Source organism: Halyomorpha halys, unplaced genomic scaffold (genome assembly GCF_000696795.3).
Source record: "Halyomorpha halys isolate HHAL.00 unplaced genomic scaffold, Hhal_1.1 Scaffold134.1, whole genome shotgun sequence".
Taxonomy (NCBI): domain Eukaryota; kingdom Metazoa; phylum Arthropoda; class Insecta; order Hemiptera; family Pentatomidae; genus Halyomorpha; species Halyomorpha halys.
The window spans coordinates 557,228-578,663 of NW_027107159.1; the positions used below are offsets into that span (position 1 = coordinate 557,228).

A 21,436-nucleotide genomic window follows, 5' to 3' on the forward strand; every position below is an offset into this window, starting at 1 on the left:
TAATAAGAAATTATTAAATTAATTGAGGATTGAGGTACCATGCAGAGTTAACATGCTTACGGTCAGGCATTAGGCATCTAGTGAATGGGTCACCAGTATAGCCAGGACTACAAGCACACACTGGAGAATGGTTGACCACCCGACATACAGCATTGGGAGCACAGGTCCCTGGACATGGGTCTGCACACTTCTCCCGAACACAGGTCTTGTCCTTAGGGCAGTCAGAACTGACCAGGCATTCAGGTCTACAAGTTGGTGCAGTACCGACATAACCAGGCCTGCAAGTGCACACACCTATCCCTTCAGGAGTTGCCCGGCAGTCACTGAATGGCCCACAAGGATTTGGAAAACATGGTGTGTCTGGTCTTCTTGGTGGTGCTATACAATAATCGATGCTAGTTTTATTTTGTAAGAAATTTCAAAGAGTAGCAAAATCAATTTTTCTCCTGATATGTAAAATTTAGAAAAACAATTTTTTTTTTTAATACTTTCGAAAGTGAAATGCGAAAGCTGTGACAATCACCTAATGGACGGATATCGTTTTTAATTATTCTTTGAAATTTAATGAGTGATTATGATTTTTTTATAAATGTTTTTTTCTAATAATTGGATAGAAGGATATATGTATATGAAAGTGGTGAGTAAAAATAACATTTGATCAAACAATATATTATAAAAGAGGTTTTACTTCTTTTTCTTTTCTATATATAAAATCTTAATAAGGTAAAATAATATTGTAAATCATGTAGTGGATGATCATTTCAAACTTAAAAGTCTGGGATAACTAAGAGGGAATTTACTAAACCGTTGTATCAAACTAAACTGAAAAATGATAAATTTTTACATATCAGGAAAAAAACTGTTTATTTGACTTTATCACAAAATATGTAATGAAGACTTATAAGGGAATTTCTTAATTATCATGAAACTTAAAAACTTCATATTTAATTAATCTTTTATCTTTTTATGTTAAATATAGTTACTTTAATAGTACAAAAAAATGGATTAAATGAGTGCTCAAAAGAATGGAAAATAACTGAATAGTAGAAAGAAATTCACAAGAAAAAGGTTTAGTGATAAAGCAATAGATAAGAATTAGTAGTGTTAAGTTAGATTTGAAAATGGAAACATTATTTAAGAAATTTAAAGAAAAAATGTTAGTAGGCTTACAAGAAGGAGTGGGAGAGCATGCAACTTGAGGGTTTCCAGTAGTTCCAGTTGGGCAGAGGCAGACAGGTCTATGGTTGATGACTTGGCACGTGGCATTGGGAGCACACGCACCGACACATGGATCAAAGCAGCGGTTCGTATTGTTGCAAGCGAGTTGTGGATGACAATCGCTGCTCAAAAGGCACTCTGGCCGACAGCCAGTATATGGATCCCCACGGTAATTCTCTCGACAAGTGCAACTCCCTGCTCTACCCCTCTCGACACAATCAGCATTAGTACCACAAGGGGATGGAGAGCAGGGTGTTCTCGGCCCTTCAAGTACTCTCACTGTCACTGTATTCATAGACAATTTTTATTTGTTTATAAAAGTATAGGAGGGATGAGAGTAATGTATATTTAATAGATAAAATTATCCAGAGTAAGTTATACTACATAACTATGAAATAACCAAAACAACTAAAACCAGATAAATTCACATATCTTCTGAAGATATAACTAAAACTATCGATTTTCTCAAAAAAATTTATACAATCATTTCAATGTTTTATAGATTTATAATATAAACAGTAAAAAAAAAAAATAAGAAGAAGCAAAGTTTCAAAATTAGTATAAGTGCAGTTATTTAGCATGATTTACTTAGCCTTAGAAAACAATCTTCACTGTTGAGCGAATATAGCATTGAAAATGCTATATTTTCTTGAATAGCATTAGTTTACTTACTATTTAAGAGAAAGATTTAAGATGATTTTGAGCAGTAGCCTATTACAAAATTCAATCAAATGCAAGAGTTTCAAATCAAACAGCTATACAAATATTTTTACAGTGGTGTCACCTGTCACATGAACAATTCTTAGGGCTTAAAAGTATTACTTTATTGATAATTGACTTTTCCTGCCATTGCAACTATTTTAAGCCTGAAATGAGGATAATGATAAAATCATAAGATAAACATGCATAAAAAAAATGTATTTACCTTGAGTGCATCCTGAGAAAGGATCTCCTTCGAATCCAGGCTGGCAGGTACAAAGAGGCTGATGGTTGACGACATTACAGAGAGTATTAAACCCACAAGATCCTGAGCAAGGGTCTTTGCATTTAGAGCCTATGCAAGCAAGTCTAGTAGGACAATCTGCATGTATGAGACATTCTGGTCGACAATTAGGTGGAGCCCCTAACATTCCAGGTAAGCAAGAGCATACAGGTCTGTGATCGAAGACACGACATTCAGAATTTCCACCACAAGGTGATGGCATGCATGGATTTTCAGGAATTGTTGTTTGAGGGACCTTTGGGGCTGTAAATCAATATTAAAGAAATTATGTCATAAATTAATCAATATTTCAAACACACTTCATAAATATATGTTACAGTCAAAACTGTTATTGGCTGGTCAATACTCCTTTACTCAACAACAGTAATATCATGAGTTTTGACAGGTCAAATTTAATTTTAATCAGGCAAACTACTTTGACTAATCAATATTTGTCTTGACAAACTCTTTATTTGAACTATTTTTTCCGATCCCATGATTTTTTTCTTTGTATTTTGCTATGTAAGTAATATATCACTAGACAATGCCAAGCTTTCCAATCAGCATGAACCAGTAACTACCCGGCTAAATAGCATCAGATTTTTATTTTTCACATGTCTAAATACCCTCGTTCTTTCAAAACTCTTTGTAGGTTTAGGATGTACTATAGCATAGCAGTAATCATTTTAATGCTTTATGGATTACATAAGCACAGATGAATAAAAACATAAGAAAATCAATAAAATAATTTATGTCAATTCTTGGGCATTTATTTGGTAATACAATTTTTGGGAAGTAGTTTACCCTGTCCCAACAGAATCGACAAAGAGCTCAACAAAAACAAATAATAAGTGATTTTATTTGTTCATTACTAGCTTTCACTGTTTTGTCTTAGTTAAAACTACTTCTGCCAACATAGCTTGATTAAAACTAGTCCTAACTAATGTGGTTGGTTACAACTGTAATTGACCAGTTAATACCAGTTTTGACTCAATTATTTTTTTGACTCTAGCTTACATATACATTGTAAAAGTAAAATTTAATTAGAACTAAATTAATAGCATCTCATAATCCTGATTAAGAATTTAATATAATGGTACTTTTTTTTTTTATTGTGGCATAAAGCACTGCGGCCAATAAAGCCTATTGTTCACCAGTAACATTACGGCAATGTGGTGAGCTTATTAAAGCTTAAAATTTGAAGATTCTAGGAATCTAAGTAAGCTTGATCAGCTCACACCACTTGGGATCCACCACACGATCTACCCCAAAATAATGGTAAAGTCTCATAAGTATTTGTTTAAAAAACATCAAGATTTTTAAGTATTAAAAAATTGTCAATGAATATATATGTCAGAAAAAAAATGATTTTTTTTTTTTTTCCATAAAGAAATAAATTTGGTTAAATGAAATTAATGTGAAAATATATTTAACTTAGAAATATATGTACGTGAATTTAGAAACAATAACAATTAAATAAAAAAATAAAATTTTAAAATAAGGAACTTTTTTTTTATTCTAAGTATTGATTAGGGATACAATAGAAGTGTCAGGCTGTCTGTAGCTGAAAGAATTAAGTCATACATCTTTGCAACCTCAGTACTGCAGCTGTGCCGATTCAAATCTGGCCTGCGGGATAGACTTTTATTTCTGTGGCGGTTCCATTAAATGAAAACTTAAGCCCCTATCAGGGTCAGAATAGAGTGGTATCCTGTAGAATTCATCCCTCCTGTATGTCAGAAATAACCAGAAAGGGTGTTATAAAAAAAATTATAGAAGTGTTAGTTTTAAGTTAAGTTTCAATCAGGTCAGTCATTCCTAAAAGTATTGAGTAAAGATCTAAATTCAAATAGTCAACTTATATTTTTCATAGAGGTCTAACAGAATGAAAACTTGACCCTCCATCATGGTTAGAATAGGTTGGTGCTCTGTAGATAACCCATGACTTGACTATTGGAAATTTTTTTAATAAATATCATGAAGAAACATCGAACAAATGAGGTAATGAAGTTTGCTCAAAGTTTATATATTATTTAGACAATTTCATTTCTAGAAAAAGTCATAATATTGTTTTTTCAGATGCCAGTGCAGGACAGATCCAGAACCACATATTTATTAAATTTATTTTTTTTATCAGAGAATACATTGCAATTTAAGAAATTCTCAAACATTCAAATTTTAATCTTAACCTAGTATTTTTTAGATAATTCAAAACCTATTGCTGGCACTTATTCCATTTCTTAAATAAACAATTTAATCTGTAATATAAATAAATTTTAATTATTGTAATAATAATAAAATTTAATCAATCTGTATTTTATGTTGAGTTTATATAAAATAAAAATACAACTATTTTTTGTTTCTTCTTGATTGCATCCCAGACCATCTTCATCATAGTTATTAAAAAATTAACTACTTTACTGACTAACTATATTAAAAACCCATATAGTAATATAGTCCCATGCTATTTCATAAAGACAAGTGACAACAGCATTGTGTATATATTCACTTGTATAATTAAACAATGTGGAGGTGATAATATTTTGCTTTGAATATAAATACTTATCTAAATAGTAACTGTAATTAATTTGTGTTTAATATTAAGATAAAGTATGGAATAAAACCCAATTTTTTTCACTTCAAATAATTCCAGGAACTTCTGAAAAATTAACGTTATATATTTGAAAATAAATAATTTTTTTTTTTTATTTACCTTTCATGTTTTTGTGATTGGCTTTCTGCCAGGATAATTAATGTCATATTACCAGAATATATTGCCAAAAAATATAATATTCAAATAAATTGAATGTTGTACTTACGTTCATGAACACATCGTACGAAAGGATCACCAACAGTATCAGGTGGACAAGAACAAATAGGATTATGATTAAGAACGTGGCAAGTGGCATGCAAGCCACAAGTTCCTTGACATGGATCTGCACACTTCTGGTTTATGCATGCCCTATCAGGGGGACACTCAGAACTAGCAATACACTGAGGTCGACAGCTTGGTGGAGCTCCAATATAGTTCTCATTACAAGAACATGCAGCTGTACCTCCTTGCACTCGACAAATACTGTTAGGACCACATGGGCTTGGGTCACATGGGTTCAGAGGTGGGAGAACTATAAATTATAAAGTAAGTTGTTGATTAGAGATACTAAAATTTAAAAAAATTACAGTTATTCATATTATAATGAACTTATTTACCTTCTGTAGGTTTAGGTCTGCAAGACTGAAATGGATCACCAACATACCCTTGTATACAAACACAAACAGGAATATGGTTGACCACAGAGCATTGAGCATTATTACCACAGACACCTGGACAAGGATCCCGGCAATGGCTAGAGAGGCAGGCTTGATTTGAAGGACAGTCACTATTCATGAGACATTCAGGACGGCAGCCACTTCCATACGGATCACCAATATATGGAGGTATACAGGAGCATCGTGCTACTCCATTATGGTTTGTACATTGAGCATTCTGTCCACAAGGTGCCAAATCGCAAGGATCTTTGGGTAATTGAGGTAGAACAGCTGAAGAAAAAACAAATATATGAATCAATTTTTTTTTTTTTTTTTTGTATTTTTACTGAATATCATGCATTATTTAATTATTTGTAAAATCATACTTACTTGCTGGTATTTTTGAACAACCAATAAATGCATCACCATGATAACCAGGCTTGCACTTACAAAATGGTGTATGATTAACAACATGACATTCGGCATTCTGGCCACAATTCTGTAAACAAGGGTCTTTACATTTTTCTTGAATACAAGCTTTGTCATGAGGGCACTCTTGATTCATAGTACACTCAGGTCTACAGAAAGGGGGAGTACCAATGAAATTGGCTGCACAAGAACAGACAGGCCTTCCTGATAAAACACTGCAAATAGAATTTGGTCCACAAGGTGATGGTTCACAAGGGTGTCCAGGATGTTTAGGTTCTTCATTTTCCACTATAAATATTACATACAAATGAATGAATTAGCCCTTGAAAATTTATAAAGTAACTGTAAAGGAAAAAAACATTACCTGCATGTGGTATCTGACAAGTAAGGAATGGGTCACCAACATAACCGACAGGACAAGAACAAATGGGGTTATGATTGATCACATGACATAACGCATTTACTCCACAAGTTCCAGGACATGGATCTAAACATTTCTGATTAATACAAGCACGATCTGGTCGGCATTCACAACTGACCAAACATTCAGGCTGGCAAGCAGGCGGAACTCCTCTAAAGCCAGGTAAACAAGAACATGTAGCATAACCATGAAGAGAAACAATGCATCTGCTGTTGGGACCACATGGCGAAGGGTCACATGGGTTTTCTGGATGACCCACAGCGGATGGTGGAGCTAAAAATAAATAATAATAATAATAATTTAAGGTTCTCATGTAAAAATTAAATTAAAAAATATAGTTATTTAAATAGTACCATTTGAAGGATAACATGAAACAAAAGGATTTCCAGCTTGATTTGATGGACAATGACAGATTGGTACATGGTTTATGCAAGTGCATTGTGAATTTACACCACATGCACCTCGGCAAGGATCAATACATTTGAAATTTGAACAGGCTGAATTATATGGACAGTCAGAGTTGGTAATACATTCTGGATGACATCCTAAATAAGGGTTTCCATAAAAGTTGCGCTGACATTCACATTCAATAGATCCTCCTACATCTTTACAGATGGCATTAGCACCGCATCGATTGTCACAAGTTTGTACTTGATCTTCAATGCCTAAAATAAAAAATTATTTAAGAAAAGTGGTGACTAATACATAACTTTAAAATCTTTATATTCACTTATATTTTTACCTGGAGGCTGGTGAACACAGTGCTCAAATGGATTTCCAACCATTCCCTGAGGACAGGAACAAACTGGTCTATGGTGCATACAAGAACATTGAGCATTAATACCACATGATCCAGGACAAGGGTCAACACATTTCTGCCCAAGGCAAGCTTTGTTGAAAGGGCAATCTGAATCTGCAAGACATTCTGGTCTACAATGAGGATCCCATTGTGAGTCTGGCATACCACATCTGTCACACATTGCAGCTTCACCCATTGAAGAACAAAGATATCCTTGTCCACAAGGTGATGGTAAACAAGGTACTGATGTATTCAAACTATCTGATGCTGCATACAAAAGAATATGATAATTTTTACCAGTTATCATTACAATTACTCACTTATTAAAAAAAGTTTACAATACTTACGTATCTGAAGACAATGTATAAAAGGATCTCCATGAGTTCCATAGGGACAGCCACAAGAGGGTGTGTGATCTCTGCAGGTGCACACTGCTCCAATACCACAAATATTTGCACTGTGGCAAGGGTTTACACATACTTGATTTAAACAAGCCTTATCACTTGGGCAATCTGAATTCAAAATACATTCAGGCCTACAACCAGTATGTGGTTGCCCAATATAATGTGGAAGGCAAGAGCAGACAGGTCGTCCATTAGCTATCTTGCATTCTGTATTAGCACCACAGGGTGATGGAAGACATGGATTTTGATCTTCTTCTATTCCTGAAGTTAAATTTGAAATTTGTATATAAGAAAAAATCTTAGTTTACGCTAAAAACTGGTGATAGAAATTTTATAATAATGCTTACCCATGACTTTATAGCATCTGATTAGGGGATTTCCAATTAGACCAGCTTCACAGGTGCAGACAGGGTGGTGTTTTTCAACACGGCATGATGCTCCAAATCCACAAGCCCCAGGGCATGGATCCTTACACTTATAGCCAATACAGGCTTGGTTCAATTGGCAGTCATCATCGGTAGTACACTGAGGGCCTGAACAACCAGTTGTTGGGTCACCACCCATTCCATCAGGGCAAAGGCACATTGGGCTGCCTTGTGATGTTATGGTGCAGATGGCATGGTGTCCACATGGGTTTGGAACACAAGGACTAGGTGCTTCTGTCTGGCACATTGTGTAAGGGTCACCGATGAATCCTGGTCGGCAATAACATTGTTCACTGTGGCTTACTACATAACAGTCAGCATTATGTCCACATGGTCCAGGTTGGCACATTGTTTTCACAGGCTCTGTAAAATTGTAATTATAAAAGTTAATTTAAAAAGTTTTACTGATAATTTAATCTATTTTAAAGAATAAACTAAAAGAAACATTGTAGTTTTAGTTAATTTTCTTTTAATTAATTACTAATAACAATCTTTTCATGATGATAATAATAACACAAAAGTTTCATTAATCAATTTAAATTAATCTACCTGTACAAGAGCGATATGGATTTCCCACTAGAGGTTCAGGGCAATAACATGAGGGATTTCTATCTTTGTCACATAGAGCTCCTGGGCCACATGGGTTTGGTGAGCATGGATTTCGCCTCTCAACACATCCTCTTATTGTGTTTGGTGATTCGAGATAACCTGGTAAGCATGTGCACTTTGCAAATCCATTATCTAATACCGAGCATTGAGTATTTGGCCCACAAGGTGATGGATTACAAGGGTGCACTGGTAATGAACAAGGTTCCACTGGGGGATTGCCTTCATATTCTGGCAAGCAGAAACAAACGGGTGAATTTAAGACAATTCTGCACCCAGAATTAGGGCCACATGGGTTTGGTGTACATTCATCTCCTTCAGGAACTGTAGGAAAAAAATGATTAAAAAAGTAAACAAACAGTCAAAAAAATTTAAAGATTTTAATAATATATACATACTGCAATTTTTAAATGGATTGCCAGTCATTCCTTTAGGACAATAACAAATCGGTCCTCCTGCATCCATTTCGCACAAAGCATTAACACCACATGGATTTGGATCGCATGGGTCAATTGGTCCTAAAATTCATTTAATGCTTGAAAAAATTTTAAAATGGTATATTGGCATGTTTCAGGCAACTATTGATAAAATGATATCGTATTTTCTATCTGTAATTCATGACCAACCAGTAGTAACAAGGGTAAAATAAGAAGAAAAAGTAAATTGTGTTTTTAAAAAAATATGAAAACCTATTTTAGATATAGACACGGATTGATCGAAATATTTGTAATTTAAAAATAACAGGAAAAATGGTAAAAAAAAAAAAAAGTTAGAGAACATCATCCACTTCATAAAAACTGTTCCTTTCTTGATCCCAATGTAGAGCTACTTTAATTATTATGTATTATTACTAAAGCTGTGATAACTAATAAGTGAAAAAAAAAATCAACTTTAATTAAACAAACAAAAAATCTGAAAAAATCAACAATATGATATTTATACCATTTAAAAATAAATGCATCATTTTAAAGGCCATTGTTTTGTAGGATATCTATTTAATTCTTCCTGACTTATGAAAATGATGTATCAATTTTCTTTTATATGGTATACAATTTTTTTTCAGAATTACAAGTTATCACAATTAAAACTAGAACATAAAGTTTCAAACTTACCAGTACATCCTACATTTGCATTTCCACCATAGCCTGGTAAACATTTACAGTGTGGTTTGTGATTATGTACTTCACATATTGCATTTGATCCACAATTACAAGGGTTTCCACAAACCCCATTTATACATGCTTCATTCCGAGGGCACTCTGAATCTCGACGACATCCTGAGACTACATTGATTGTTAAATAATTTTATATAACTTAAAGACAAATACTAAATAGAAAAATAAAAATACCTTGAGAACAATGTAAATATGCATTTCCAGTGAAACCAGTGGGACATCTGCACTGAATACCATGGTTAGCAGGAATACATTCAGCATTTTCTCCACATGAATCTTCCATGCATGGATTAATACAGACCCTATTCAACCTGTCGCACAGCTTTTCAGGAGGGCAATCTTCATTGTATTGGCAAACTGATTTCTGGGACATAACTGAGAAAAGATAAATGGTTAAATTACTTAAAAAATTGTTTCAAGACAAACATTTATGGAAGCTTACTTTACCTGGAACGCAACCAATGTATCCATTGCCATGAAAACCTTCTGCACACGCACAGTCACAGCCATGGTTTGTGTTGATACATATAGCATTCTGAGCACAAGGATTATGTACATCACAAGGATGTTGGCACCTATGGCTTATACAAGCTTCAGTAAGTCCACAGTCGTCATTGCTGATACATGTCACTAAATCATGAAGCATAGCAAATATTACATCAGTTAAGTTTATGAAGAATCGAACAAATATTCAAGTTTAGGAGAATATATATTGAAAATATAGCACAGAAACACATAGGCATGAATATTGTTTACATATTTAATATGTGTATAATATTTCATATATTATTGCCTGTTAATTAGTTAAAAATTATGGTTATTTGATTTTTTTTTTTTAGTGAATTATAAACTATACAGCATTCTACTTTTAAGTTATGATTATTGGATATTAAAAGCCTTGAAAATGTGAGTGAAAATAAAGAACTTAAAACTAATTTTGCTAATAGAACAGAGAAATGAATGAATAACTACAGTGACTTTAAAAATACTAAATATTCTTGGTATAATTACAATAAATTATAGATAAAATTACTAAACAGCACTAATTAACTAATGATTAAGCATCTATCAGCTTTTAGGCAGCAAATAAAATAAAACAATTGATTACTATTTAATCATATTTACAGCAATGACTAGAATTGAAATGTAATTAATGATTAAAATATGCGTGAACATTAATACTTAAATGTTAAATGTATGTACAAGATTATAAAAAAATACAATTCCTTTGTGGATAAATATACAGAGTGTATGTTCACAAATTACCATATTCACCAAACTAAAATAGGGCATAAAAACTGTAATCTGGTAAACTATAAGGGTTTCAAGATGAAATGGAAAACACAATTTATTGAATTGAATTGTTCTGAACCAAAATGGCCAATCAAAAAGTTTTCAAAAAATAATTGAGGTTTATAAAGCAAAATATTTAAAAAAGTGCAAGAAACTAAAAAAATAGAATAGCAAACAAAATAATATTTTTTTTTGTTGAGTAATTATAATTATGTCTAATAAAAGGAAATACGATATGATCATTTTGAAGATTACTTAAAAAATTAAAATCTGTACCGCTACAACCCATGAAGGGTCAGGGGTTCAGTACTTTTTTAGGAAGTACTAAGAATATTACTTACTAATCATAAATAATTTTGATCATGATAAGTCAAATATTGTACCGAGGAATATTGATTATCGTAATTTAGTTCACAATTACCCATAGAAGATTTTGAAAAAATAATTCTTTTTGCTGTATTGAAAAGTATTTGGAAAATACTGTTTCTTTACTAAGGTATAATAATATAAAAAAAAAATATATTGCACAAAGTTAAACATGCTTCATCTGTATATTCAAACACAAAGGGAACTTAATGGTGGTGTTAAAGCTTACATGGTTGAGGGAGGAAGCACTTGAGTGCAGGATTGCCTTGGTGTCCTGGTGGGCATGTGCAGACTGGTCGATGCCTGACGACATGGCATTTAGCCGTGGGGGCGCAAATGTTAGCGAGACCACAAAGATCCTCGCAAAGCCCATTGTAGCAAGCCTCGCTGTCGAGGCACTCATTGTCCTTTTCACACGGCTGTGGCTTTTTGGGCCTTCCACCAGTTGCTATTAGGGTTACGGGTCAAACAAGGGTAAAGGACATTTACTCTTATTAGTAAGTGAGTTATAGAACACAAAGTAAATTAATTATTATATTTACATTGCCTCGAATACCTCTTCAACTAACTCATTCATCACAATATTCATTATTTATTATTATCTATTTACAGTTAGTTTATAGGAAAAAGAAGTGAAAAGAACTGCTCGAGTGAAGAAAGAAATAACAAGATACTTCTAACAGTAAAAGTAAAAAAGAAATCATGAGTTCTAAGAACAATAAGCCGTGTTCTAGTTATAAAAAAAAAATGTTTGAAGCTAACAGTAAAGCTAATATTCTATAAATGAACCTGTACCAACATACCTTTAGAAGAGCATAGAAATAAAAAAAAAGAGGCAAAGACACATCGATAAAGCCTATATACAATTAATTCAATAAAAAGACGTGTTTAACTGAATAATATAAAACGAAAAATAAGAGTGTAACGTATATACCTTTTTGACAGTCCAATCGGTTGATTCCATGTGTGCAATGCGCGCACAAACCGCTTACACAGGCCTCACCATTGGGACAGTCAGTGTCTTTTGTACACTTTCCAGTGTATATAAAGGTTGGTACTTTAAACTTTCTATGTTTTAGTAAAGTGCTACTTACAGTTGTTGTTCTAACTGTTGTCAATGTATCATTAGTAGGTGGTTCTTCAGTACTGTCACTATTAGTTGTAGTGGTTACTGTGGAAGACTCATCTGTAGTAATATTTATGGTATTATTTGTTTCATTATCTAAAATTGATGCCAGTGTTGTTTCATTCTCATCTGGAAACATACTACTACTCTCTACAGTAGTTGTTTCCACTGTTATTATTGAATCTGTTTTTAAATCTTCAAGTTCTCCAAATATACTGTCATCTGAAGAAACAGTTGTACTGTCATCTGAAGAAATAGTTTTACTTTCATCTGAAGAAACAATTGTACTTTCATCTGAAGAAACAGTTGTACTTTCATCTGAAGAAACAGTTGTACTTTCATCTGAAGAAACTGTTGTACTTTCATCTGAAGAAACAGTAGAACTTTCATCTGAAGAAACAGTAGAACTTTCATCTGAAGAAACAGTAGAACTTTCATCTAGTGTCTCAGTACTCTCTGCAGTAATTGTGGTTTCTTTGTCATTAAACCCAATTCTATTTTCTATATTCCCATCAATAGAAACTTCTGTCTCTGTTTCAGGAGTTGTATTGTCTGCTAATATTTCTAAAGTAGTTGCTTCGCTACTATCTGTTGTAAGCATTGTAGTAGAAGTTTCTAATTCAATCCTTTCCAGACCAGTTAATGATGTAGTAGTTATAACTTCAGTATCATCAATGGTTGCACTTTGTAAGGTTAAATCCTGAGTTGTTGCTTCTTTAACTTCACTGGAAGTGGTGGTTTGGATCAATTCATCACTTGTTTCTTTGATTGTTGATGATTCATCAGAGCTAGTTAGAGTTGTACTCTCAGTGTCATCAGGGTTAACAGAAGTAATTGTTAAAGCTTCTGTAGTTGATTCAGTCAGAGAGAATTTATCAGATGAATCCAAATTAAAAGAAGAAACAGATAAAGTTTCTGCAGTTATATCTGAAATACTAGTAGGAAATTCAGTTGCACTAGTAGTAGAAACTTCTTTCTGGTCATTATCTGTATTTGCATTATCAAAAGAGTTAGTTGTTGGATGGGTAATATCACTCGACATATCTGTTACTGATTCTGTCAAAGAAGTAACATCTTGAGTAGAGCTCTCAATCCCAGACTGGGGGTCAGTAGAAGAATCTGAAGAGATACTTCCAAACCTCTCGTCTATAAGTGCAGGTTCATTTGTTCCAGATGGTGTTGTTTCTGATTGATCATTGGTCACAGTTGTCCCAATAGTTTTAAACATTGTTGTAGGAACTTCAGTTACCAGTGATTCAAAACTTTCCATGGTATTAGTTTGTTTATTTGTTATATGAACTTCTGGGGTAGTATTTATTTCTGAAGCAGTTGTAGTGATTGTGTCCGAGGTGACTTCACCATCAGCTTCAGTTTTTATTGTATTTTCAGTGACTGGAGTTTGAAACCTTTCTTCAGATTCACTTTGATCAGTAGTGGTTTCAGCACGAATCTCGGCATTCATTTCTGTAGTGGTTTCTAAGCTAGAAATAATTTTACTTTCAGTAACTGTTTGTGTTGTTGAATCAACAGAAGGAGTTTCAAACCTTTCTCCAGATTCAGTTTGATCAGTAGTGGTCCCAGCACGAACCTCAGCATTCATTTCTGTAGTGGTTTCTATCCCAGAGTTAATTTTACTTTCAGTAACTGTTTCTGTTGATTCAACCGAAGGAGTTTCGAATCTTCCTCCAGATTCAGTTTGATCAGTAGTGGTTTCAGCACGAATGCACGAACCTCAGCATTCATTTCTGTAGTGGTTTCTATCCCAGAGTTAATTTTACTTTCAGTAACTGTTTCTGTTGATTCAACCGAAGGAGTTTCGAATCTTCCTCCAGATTCAGTTTGATCAGTAGTGGTTTCAGCACGAATCACGACATTCATTTCTGTTGTGGTTTCTATCCCAGAACTAATTCTACTTTCAGTAACTGTTTGTGTTGTTGATTCAACAGAGGGAGTTTCAAACCTTTCTGCAGATTCAGTTTGATCAGTAGTGGTCCCAGCACGAACCTCAGTATTCATTTCTGTAGTGGTTTCTATCCCAGAACTAATTTTACTATCAGTAACTGTTTCTGTTGTTGATTCCACAGAAGGAGTTTCAAATCTTTCTCCAGATTCAGTTTGATCAGTAGTGGTTTCAGCACGAATCTCGGCATTAATTTCTGTAGTGGTTTCTATCCCAGAACTAATATTACTATCAGTTGCTGTTGTCAATCTGCTAGAAGGGGTTTCAAATCTTTCATCATTTTGAGAAGTTGTTTCAGCTTCAATGTCTATATTTGTTACTTGATTAGTTGGTATTGTACCACTTTCAGTGGTTGTCATGATTGTATTATCACCGAAAGGCTCACCAAATCTTTCTTCTAACCTATTTTGAACCTTAACAGTTTTATCAATCTGGTTACGAGCATTTGTTGGGGCTGAATTTGAATTATCTGTTTTACTAGGTTTCTTAGAATCTCGTTCAGTAGGGTTAACAATCTCTTCTAGAGAAACAGTGGAAAAACTATCTGTTGATGTCTGCTCAGTAACTTGTTCACCTATGTCGGATTCAGTAAATGAATCATCGTTGTCCAGGCTTTTTGTTGTCCCTTCTTCAAAGGTACTCAATCCTCCAATTGTGGACATACTTTCTACAGCAATTTCATTAGTTGATACTTCGGGAAAAAATGGTGTCTCAGTTATAGTTACACTCTCTTGGTTAGTTAATCCTTTTAAAATAGTAGTAGTTTGAAATTCTTCTAAATCATCTAACTTTTCATTATTATCTGTTGCCATATTTGCAGTAGACTCTGTATTCGATTCTAGTATCCTGTTGGCAATTTCTATAGTAGAGCTATCAGTAAATGTTACAAAAGAAGCTTGAATTGTTGATAATGTACCTTGAGTAGTTTCTTCTTGAGTTGATTCAGTTATTTTATCACTATCATCTGAAATACCAGTTAATGGCTTTTCAGTAGTGGTTGTGGGAGTTTCAATGTTATTTTGTACTTCAATGAGATCATCTTTCTGACTAGATACGGTTGTAGTAAAGATATCACCAGTGGTAACTTCAGTTTCAGTAATGTCAGTCTTATCAATTTCATTAGGAGTAGTATTGTCAAAGAAAGGTGTATTTACAGTAGTGAATGTGGTAGTATCAACGTGCGAAGAGGTTGAAGCATCAGCACCTAACAGCGTTGCCAGGTGAGAGAGAGCAACAGAAGAGCACAGAAAGAAAAAAGGCAAGAGTTAGTAAAATTAAATATAATAATTATTTGATCTTTCCTAGAGTTTTAAGAAACCTATATCTTGATTTTTTATTCATTTTTTTTTCTTTCATTCTCTGTCTTTAGTCAGAAATTATGAATAAACAGTTCAGACTTGTGGAGAAGGATATTCTAAGCATTAATAAAAGCAGCAAAATATACAGCAAGATTATGTTTAAGAACCAAAGCAAAGCCAGGTCTCCGTTATGCTCATGCACATGCAAGGAATACATTAGATTAGCTTTTAAACCCTGCTTAAACCAAAATAACAGTAAATTCATTGACTAGTAATGAAAGTTGACTTTATCTTCTCAGAAAAAATAAATAATATAATTGGATCAAAATACTCAAAACTTAACAATGATACCTAGTAAGTTTGGCTAGTTTATAACTGAAGAAAGAAAATATTTCTTGAAAAAATTTAGATACTCTGTGTGTTTTAATCAAAAATATTAAGAAGACAATACTACTTAACTTAAGTAAAGAAAACTAAATGTAATATTACATTTGAAAGTTATCTAACATAATTTTAGCTTCAAATAGTAACTAGGAAAATTTTGGTAAACAATAATTTACTCCGTAATCTCATTTACTTCAAACATTTTATCTTTCTAATTATATTTTTAAATCAGAGTATTACTTAATTAATTCAATACATTAGATCTTATTAAGAGAAAGAAAAAAAATAATCAGCAAAAATTACTAGTTAATGAATTTCTGTCGACTATTTATAGTCCATTCAAAACTGTAAAAAATAAATAAAACTATATTTTTCCATTTTACTCCCATATTTTTGTTAAAGTTTTGTCCATGATAATAACATGACAGAAGAGGCATTTCATTACATTATATGCAAACACTATATAAACATACAAAAATATTGGGCTTAGTTCTCACTGGGTAATTTACTTCCCAACTCTGTTACCCAACAAATATGCAGACATGGTATACTAAACTATTTATTTGAGAGGAATCTACTAAACAAATAAATGGTATTTACATGCCTGCATAACCCCATGCTGCAGTCTGTGCTTGCATAACGTTTGTCCTTCTTACAAGCCAAACATTTATATATGTATAAAATAATACTTTGAATTTGAAATGGTCTATTTATTGTAGTCTTATTTTCCTGTTGCCCTTAAAGTAAGGGATAGACAATTAAAACATTGAATATTAACAATTAAAAAAATTACATAAACAACAGGAAAATAAATAAATACAAATATTTACAAAATATATACATAAATTAAATATACATTATGTTACACTATACAAATAAAAAATATAACATTTCATTATATGCACAATAGGAAAGCTGAAGACGTGTTGCTATTTTGCTATTCAGTATAATATAGCAAATTTGTAATCATTCGTAATCTTCTCATGCTGACACTCAGATTGTCATAGTTTTCGAGTGTATAAAGTAGGGAGAGATATAGGAGAAGTAAAAAGAAATCAAGAACAAAAGAAAAGATTCAATAAGAAACCCCCATGTCTTCTGTGTAAGACATGTTTATAAAGATGAAAAGAGGAAAAAAAAAAAAAAGCAAATTTAAAAAGATAGAAAATATAAGAAACTATGAACAATATTAACAGTTGTGAAGTCAAAATAAATAATTTTGCTAATGAAAAATTGGGTAGTGAAGAAAACAGCAGCCAATCGTTTAGAAATTGGTTTTGTACAATAGATAAGGTCTTGCTCTCTTTAGATTTTTGCTTTCTACAACAGTTTTGAAAGTAAAAGAAGGCAAAAGATGAAGTTCAGAAAGTTTTGCAAAAATAAAACTGACTTACATATGCATTAATTTCCTTGTTGATTGCCCGACCTACAAACTGAGTCGCGGACTCTGATGGGTTCCTCAGCTCCTTATCATGGTATTTCTTTGGGGATATGGGGTGGATTTGGAAGGTAATATTGATATAAATGAATTCATTTATTTAGTTCAATTAAGACAGCAACACAAAACAGCAACACACACATTGAAAATGCTTTTCAAAGTGCTTCAATCTAATCAGTCTAAATACTTCAGGGTACTAAGTTTCTCAGCACTTACCTTTAATGCATGCTCCTGTCAAAGGGTTGCAGGGAATTCCTGGTGGACAATGGTCACATCCTTCGTAGACAAATGGTTCTTGACCTATAATTTCATGGTATCATAACTATTTTACAAGTTATAGGACATAAATAACATATGACATTATTTCTGTAGAATTAGCAGTACTACCAAAAATCTTTAAATAAATCAGTCTTTAAACAGAAGGACATTTATAGTCAAATAATTTTTGATAACTGAAAACTTACCACCAGCAACACAATGGCATCCATCACAAATAAAGTTGTGTCGGCAATCAGCATTCCTCTGACATTGGCAAACTAAAAAGGAAATCTTAAATTTATGAAAAGTACTTTAAAAAATATTTAACATAATTTGATATTGTTTGTGAATATGTCAAAATGGAACTTATTACTATTTTTATATTTAATTATTTTTTTCATATTATATTCAACCCGGAAATGAATTTGGGTAATTAATTACCTAATTAAAATTAAAATTATAAACTAATTTTTATTTTTGTATTTTTTTTAAAAGTTGAGAATGTATGGTGTACTAGCACAAAAAAAAACGGGCTACATACATTTAATCCCTAACATTAATCCTGCCTGGATATGAAAATTTTTATTTTGTCAAATGGTGATATGGTATAAATAAATAAGTTAGAAAAGTTTGTAGGATAGTGATAAAGCCACAATAAAACTTTAAACTGGATTTATCAATCAGTTTTCTATATATCCTTAAAGTTCAAGTAAGGATATTTCCTACTTCCACTTTTGTTCATGCCAAAAAAATTTGAAAACATAGAAGTAAAATGTTTGGGAACAGGTGTACACATATATAATGGTTGTTAGGGCACCTTACAATTTGTTGACAATCTTGTGATATTAACAAAGGATGATGAGCAGTTGCTACACAATAAGAAAATAACAAGTGAAACCTGGAAGCGAGACAAAAAAATCTATTTACCATTGAACAGTGAATATGTAAGTGAAACTCCATCCTGGGGAATTAAATCTTAAGGAAGATCTTCAAATTTAAATATCTGAAGATGAAGATCATTACAAGAAGAATGTTATATTGAGTGACTTTAAATGCTTGACTTGATCTAATAGTATTATACTTCATAGTATCATTATATTATAATTGAAAGTAACATTCTTAAGATAATCAAGAGACTTGAGCATTCAACAAAGTAATAGTACCCATTCTAATAATAGGGTAAAAAACAGAAAAAAAGATGCCGTTCATAATAGCAAATTTATTAATACTAAAACCTGTGTTTAATCAATAGTTTAAATCTATTTATTATTCAGTACAGCATATTCTGGTAAATCAAAACCTATGGGCCTGGTCAATGTCATAACCTAATTAAAAATATATGAAGTAACATTATTGTTGTTAGATGATGACTCTCATTTTTAAATGTTCTCCACTTTGAAATTCAGGTAATCTATTATAATTGATATTTAATGCCTATAGTATTGTATTATATTAGTTTTCCTTTTTTAATCTTGAAAATAACTCATTTTTTACTAATTAAAATATTTTCTAGATTGTTTTACAGCCTTTTAATATCTATAATTTAGGAAAGAAAGGAGTATTTCAAAATTAAATTTATCTAAAATTTGGTGCCAGTCAATTGATAAATGTATTGAGAATGATAATGAATGCTTAAAACCTTTGACACACGCAGGTTGATGATCATGAACTTGGCACTGTTCTTCACCATGGCATGGATTAGCAGTTAAACATGGATCCTGACAGTTCTGGTTCAGGCAGGACTGATGCTCAGGACAGTCACTGTCATCCAGGCATCCCACCACTGCAATGTTCATTTGCAAAATTTTTAATTGTATTTTTTCAAAATTGATTCCAAAACAAACAAACAAAAACTGATTCAAAGGTTTATAATAAATAAAGTTATTTTAAAAATCAGCACAGCTAGAGGAAATAAGATGTGTAAAGATAAAAGGTAAAAGGAAAAAAACAAATGCATATAGATGGCCAACACCTAAATTGAAGCATGCATTATATACCCACAACCAACACATTAAAAAAAAAAATAAGAAAAAAGAAAAACAGAAAAACAAAGTAGTACAACTTAAAGAAAATGAAGACACCACGCTGCTATAAGTGGCTATGAAAAAAGAACATGCTTCATTCGAAGTGATAAGCTGAAAAATAAAGAGAAAAGAATAATTAAAATGTATTTTCTATAAAATAAATGAAAATTAAAAATCACAAAGAAAATTGAGTATTTGTCTAATCAACTCAATTACTAAAATAGAAGTATTTGCTACACACTGGAGTCACTTTTAGTGTGTTGAAGATGTGTACTATCAGTTTTGTTTCAGTACAATGTATGCATACCCTTTTATAATCCTCCAAAGGGTTCTAATTTTTTATGAAACTTGTTTTTAAAAGGTGCTTGAAAGATAAGAGTTTCAAGCTGATTCATTCAAACGCTTTTGTCATGTTTACCTGGGTGTGTGATACAGTCAACACTATCTAGGCTGATGTTTAATTGCGGTGGGCACAAGCACTCAACATTATTTCTGTCACTAAGGCAAGTTATGTTTTCTTTGCATGGTTTATAAATGTCACAAAGGGTTCTACATAAGCTACGAAAGCAAATCTCATTCAAGGGACATTCAGATGATGAGGAACAAACTTTTGGCGTGATCAAGTCCTTAGTTACTGGTGTTGTAGTAGTATCAGGAAGGAAAGTTGGAACAGTTTCATTTAAAAGTGAGGGTCTAATAGTAAAATTATCAAATGAAGGCTTCGTTGATAGCAAAACTGTATTGAATTCACTTGCACTTGCCGTAACTGAAGTAACTTGGTCTTGTAGGTTATCTTGAGAAGTAAATAAATGACCATCAGATGATAGGGTAACGGTAGAACTTATTTGGGTTGAAAATTCAGATGATAAATCTGTAACTGCTGATTCAGGAATAGTATAAGACGATAAAGTATAAGATTCAATTATATCATGCTTAGTAGTTGGGAGAATATGCACAGTTAAATTGCTGATAACATCAGAAACATTTGCCATTTCAGTAGAAAGAGTTTTGCCGTAGGTAGTCCTTGTATAATGTAACTGGACATCTGTAAAAGTTGGCGAACCAGTAATATTACTAAAAGGACCCAATGTTGTGAAACTTGAAAAATTAGACGACAATGAAGTTGGTAAAGTGCCTTCCTGGATTGTAGGTGTTTGGAAAGTAACAGTTGTTGGATAAGTAACAGAAGGTTGGGTTTCAGGAGTAACACCATCAGTTCTTGAAGGGTATGAAATGGGTAAAGAAGTTTCAGTACCTCTTTTAATAGTATACGGAATTGTTACTGTTTGTGAATCATCAGTAACACCTTCAGTTATCGAAGAATACGTAACTGGTACAGAGGTTTCTGTTTTTGAAATTGGAGATGAAGGCTCTTCAGTACTCATAGAGGCTTTAACAGTAGCTGGAGTAGTTACTGTTTGTGTTTCCTCAGTAACAGTTTCAGTTATGAAAGGATAAGTATCCGTTAAAGAAGTTTCACTTTTTGAAATTGGAGATGAACGCTCTTCAGTACTCATTGTAGCATTAATAGTAGATGAAATTGTTACGGTTTGGGTTTCCTCAGTAACACCTTCAGTCATC

General features: G+C 32.6%; 1 protein-coding gene across 11 annotated transcripts in view; it reads right to left on the reverse strand.

Moving 5' to 3' along the window:
- dpy (dumpy) overlaps positions 1–21,436 on the reverse strand; it is a 354,721-nt gene that overhangs the window by 68,002 nt on the left and 265,283 nt on the right. For 10 of the 11 annotated variants that reach the window (XM_067045457.1, XM_067045461.1, XM_067045460.1 and 7 more), the window contains 18 exons: positions 19,471–19,614; positions 18,038–18,109; positions 17,790–17,873; positions 11,597–11,815; positions 10,156–10,338; positions 9,883–10,083; positions 9,646–9,816; positions 8,932–9,051; positions 8,477–8,857; positions 7,850–8,290; positions 7,446–7,763; positions 7,042–7,365; positions 6,653–6,964; positions 6,243–6,572; positions 5,840–6,166; positions 5,411–5,740; positions 5,020–5,325; positions 2,144–2,464 (listed from right to left, as the gene is read on the reverse strand). In XM_067045457.1, coding sequence (XP_066901558.1) covers positions 2,144–2,464; positions 5,020–5,325; positions 5,411–5,740; positions 5,840–6,166; positions 6,243–6,572; positions 6,653–6,964; positions 7,042–7,365; positions 7,446–7,763; positions 7,850–8,290; positions 8,477–8,857; positions 8,932–9,051; positions 9,646–9,816; positions 9,883–10,083; positions 10,156–10,338; positions 11,597–11,815; positions 17,790–17,873; positions 18,038–18,109; positions 19,471–19,614 — 4,584 coding nt within the window. The remainder of the gene's footprint in view (positions 1–2,143; positions 2,465–5,019; positions 5,326–5,410; positions 5,741–5,839; positions 6,167–6,242; positions 6,573–6,652; positions 6,965–7,041; positions 7,366–7,445; positions 7,764–7,849; positions 8,291–8,476; positions 8,858–8,931; positions 9,052–9,645; positions 9,817–9,882; positions 10,084–10,155; positions 10,339–11,596; positions 11,816–17,789; positions 17,874–18,037; positions 18,110–19,470; positions 19,615–21,436) is intronic. The other variant, XM_067045459.1, reaches the window with a different exon arrangement.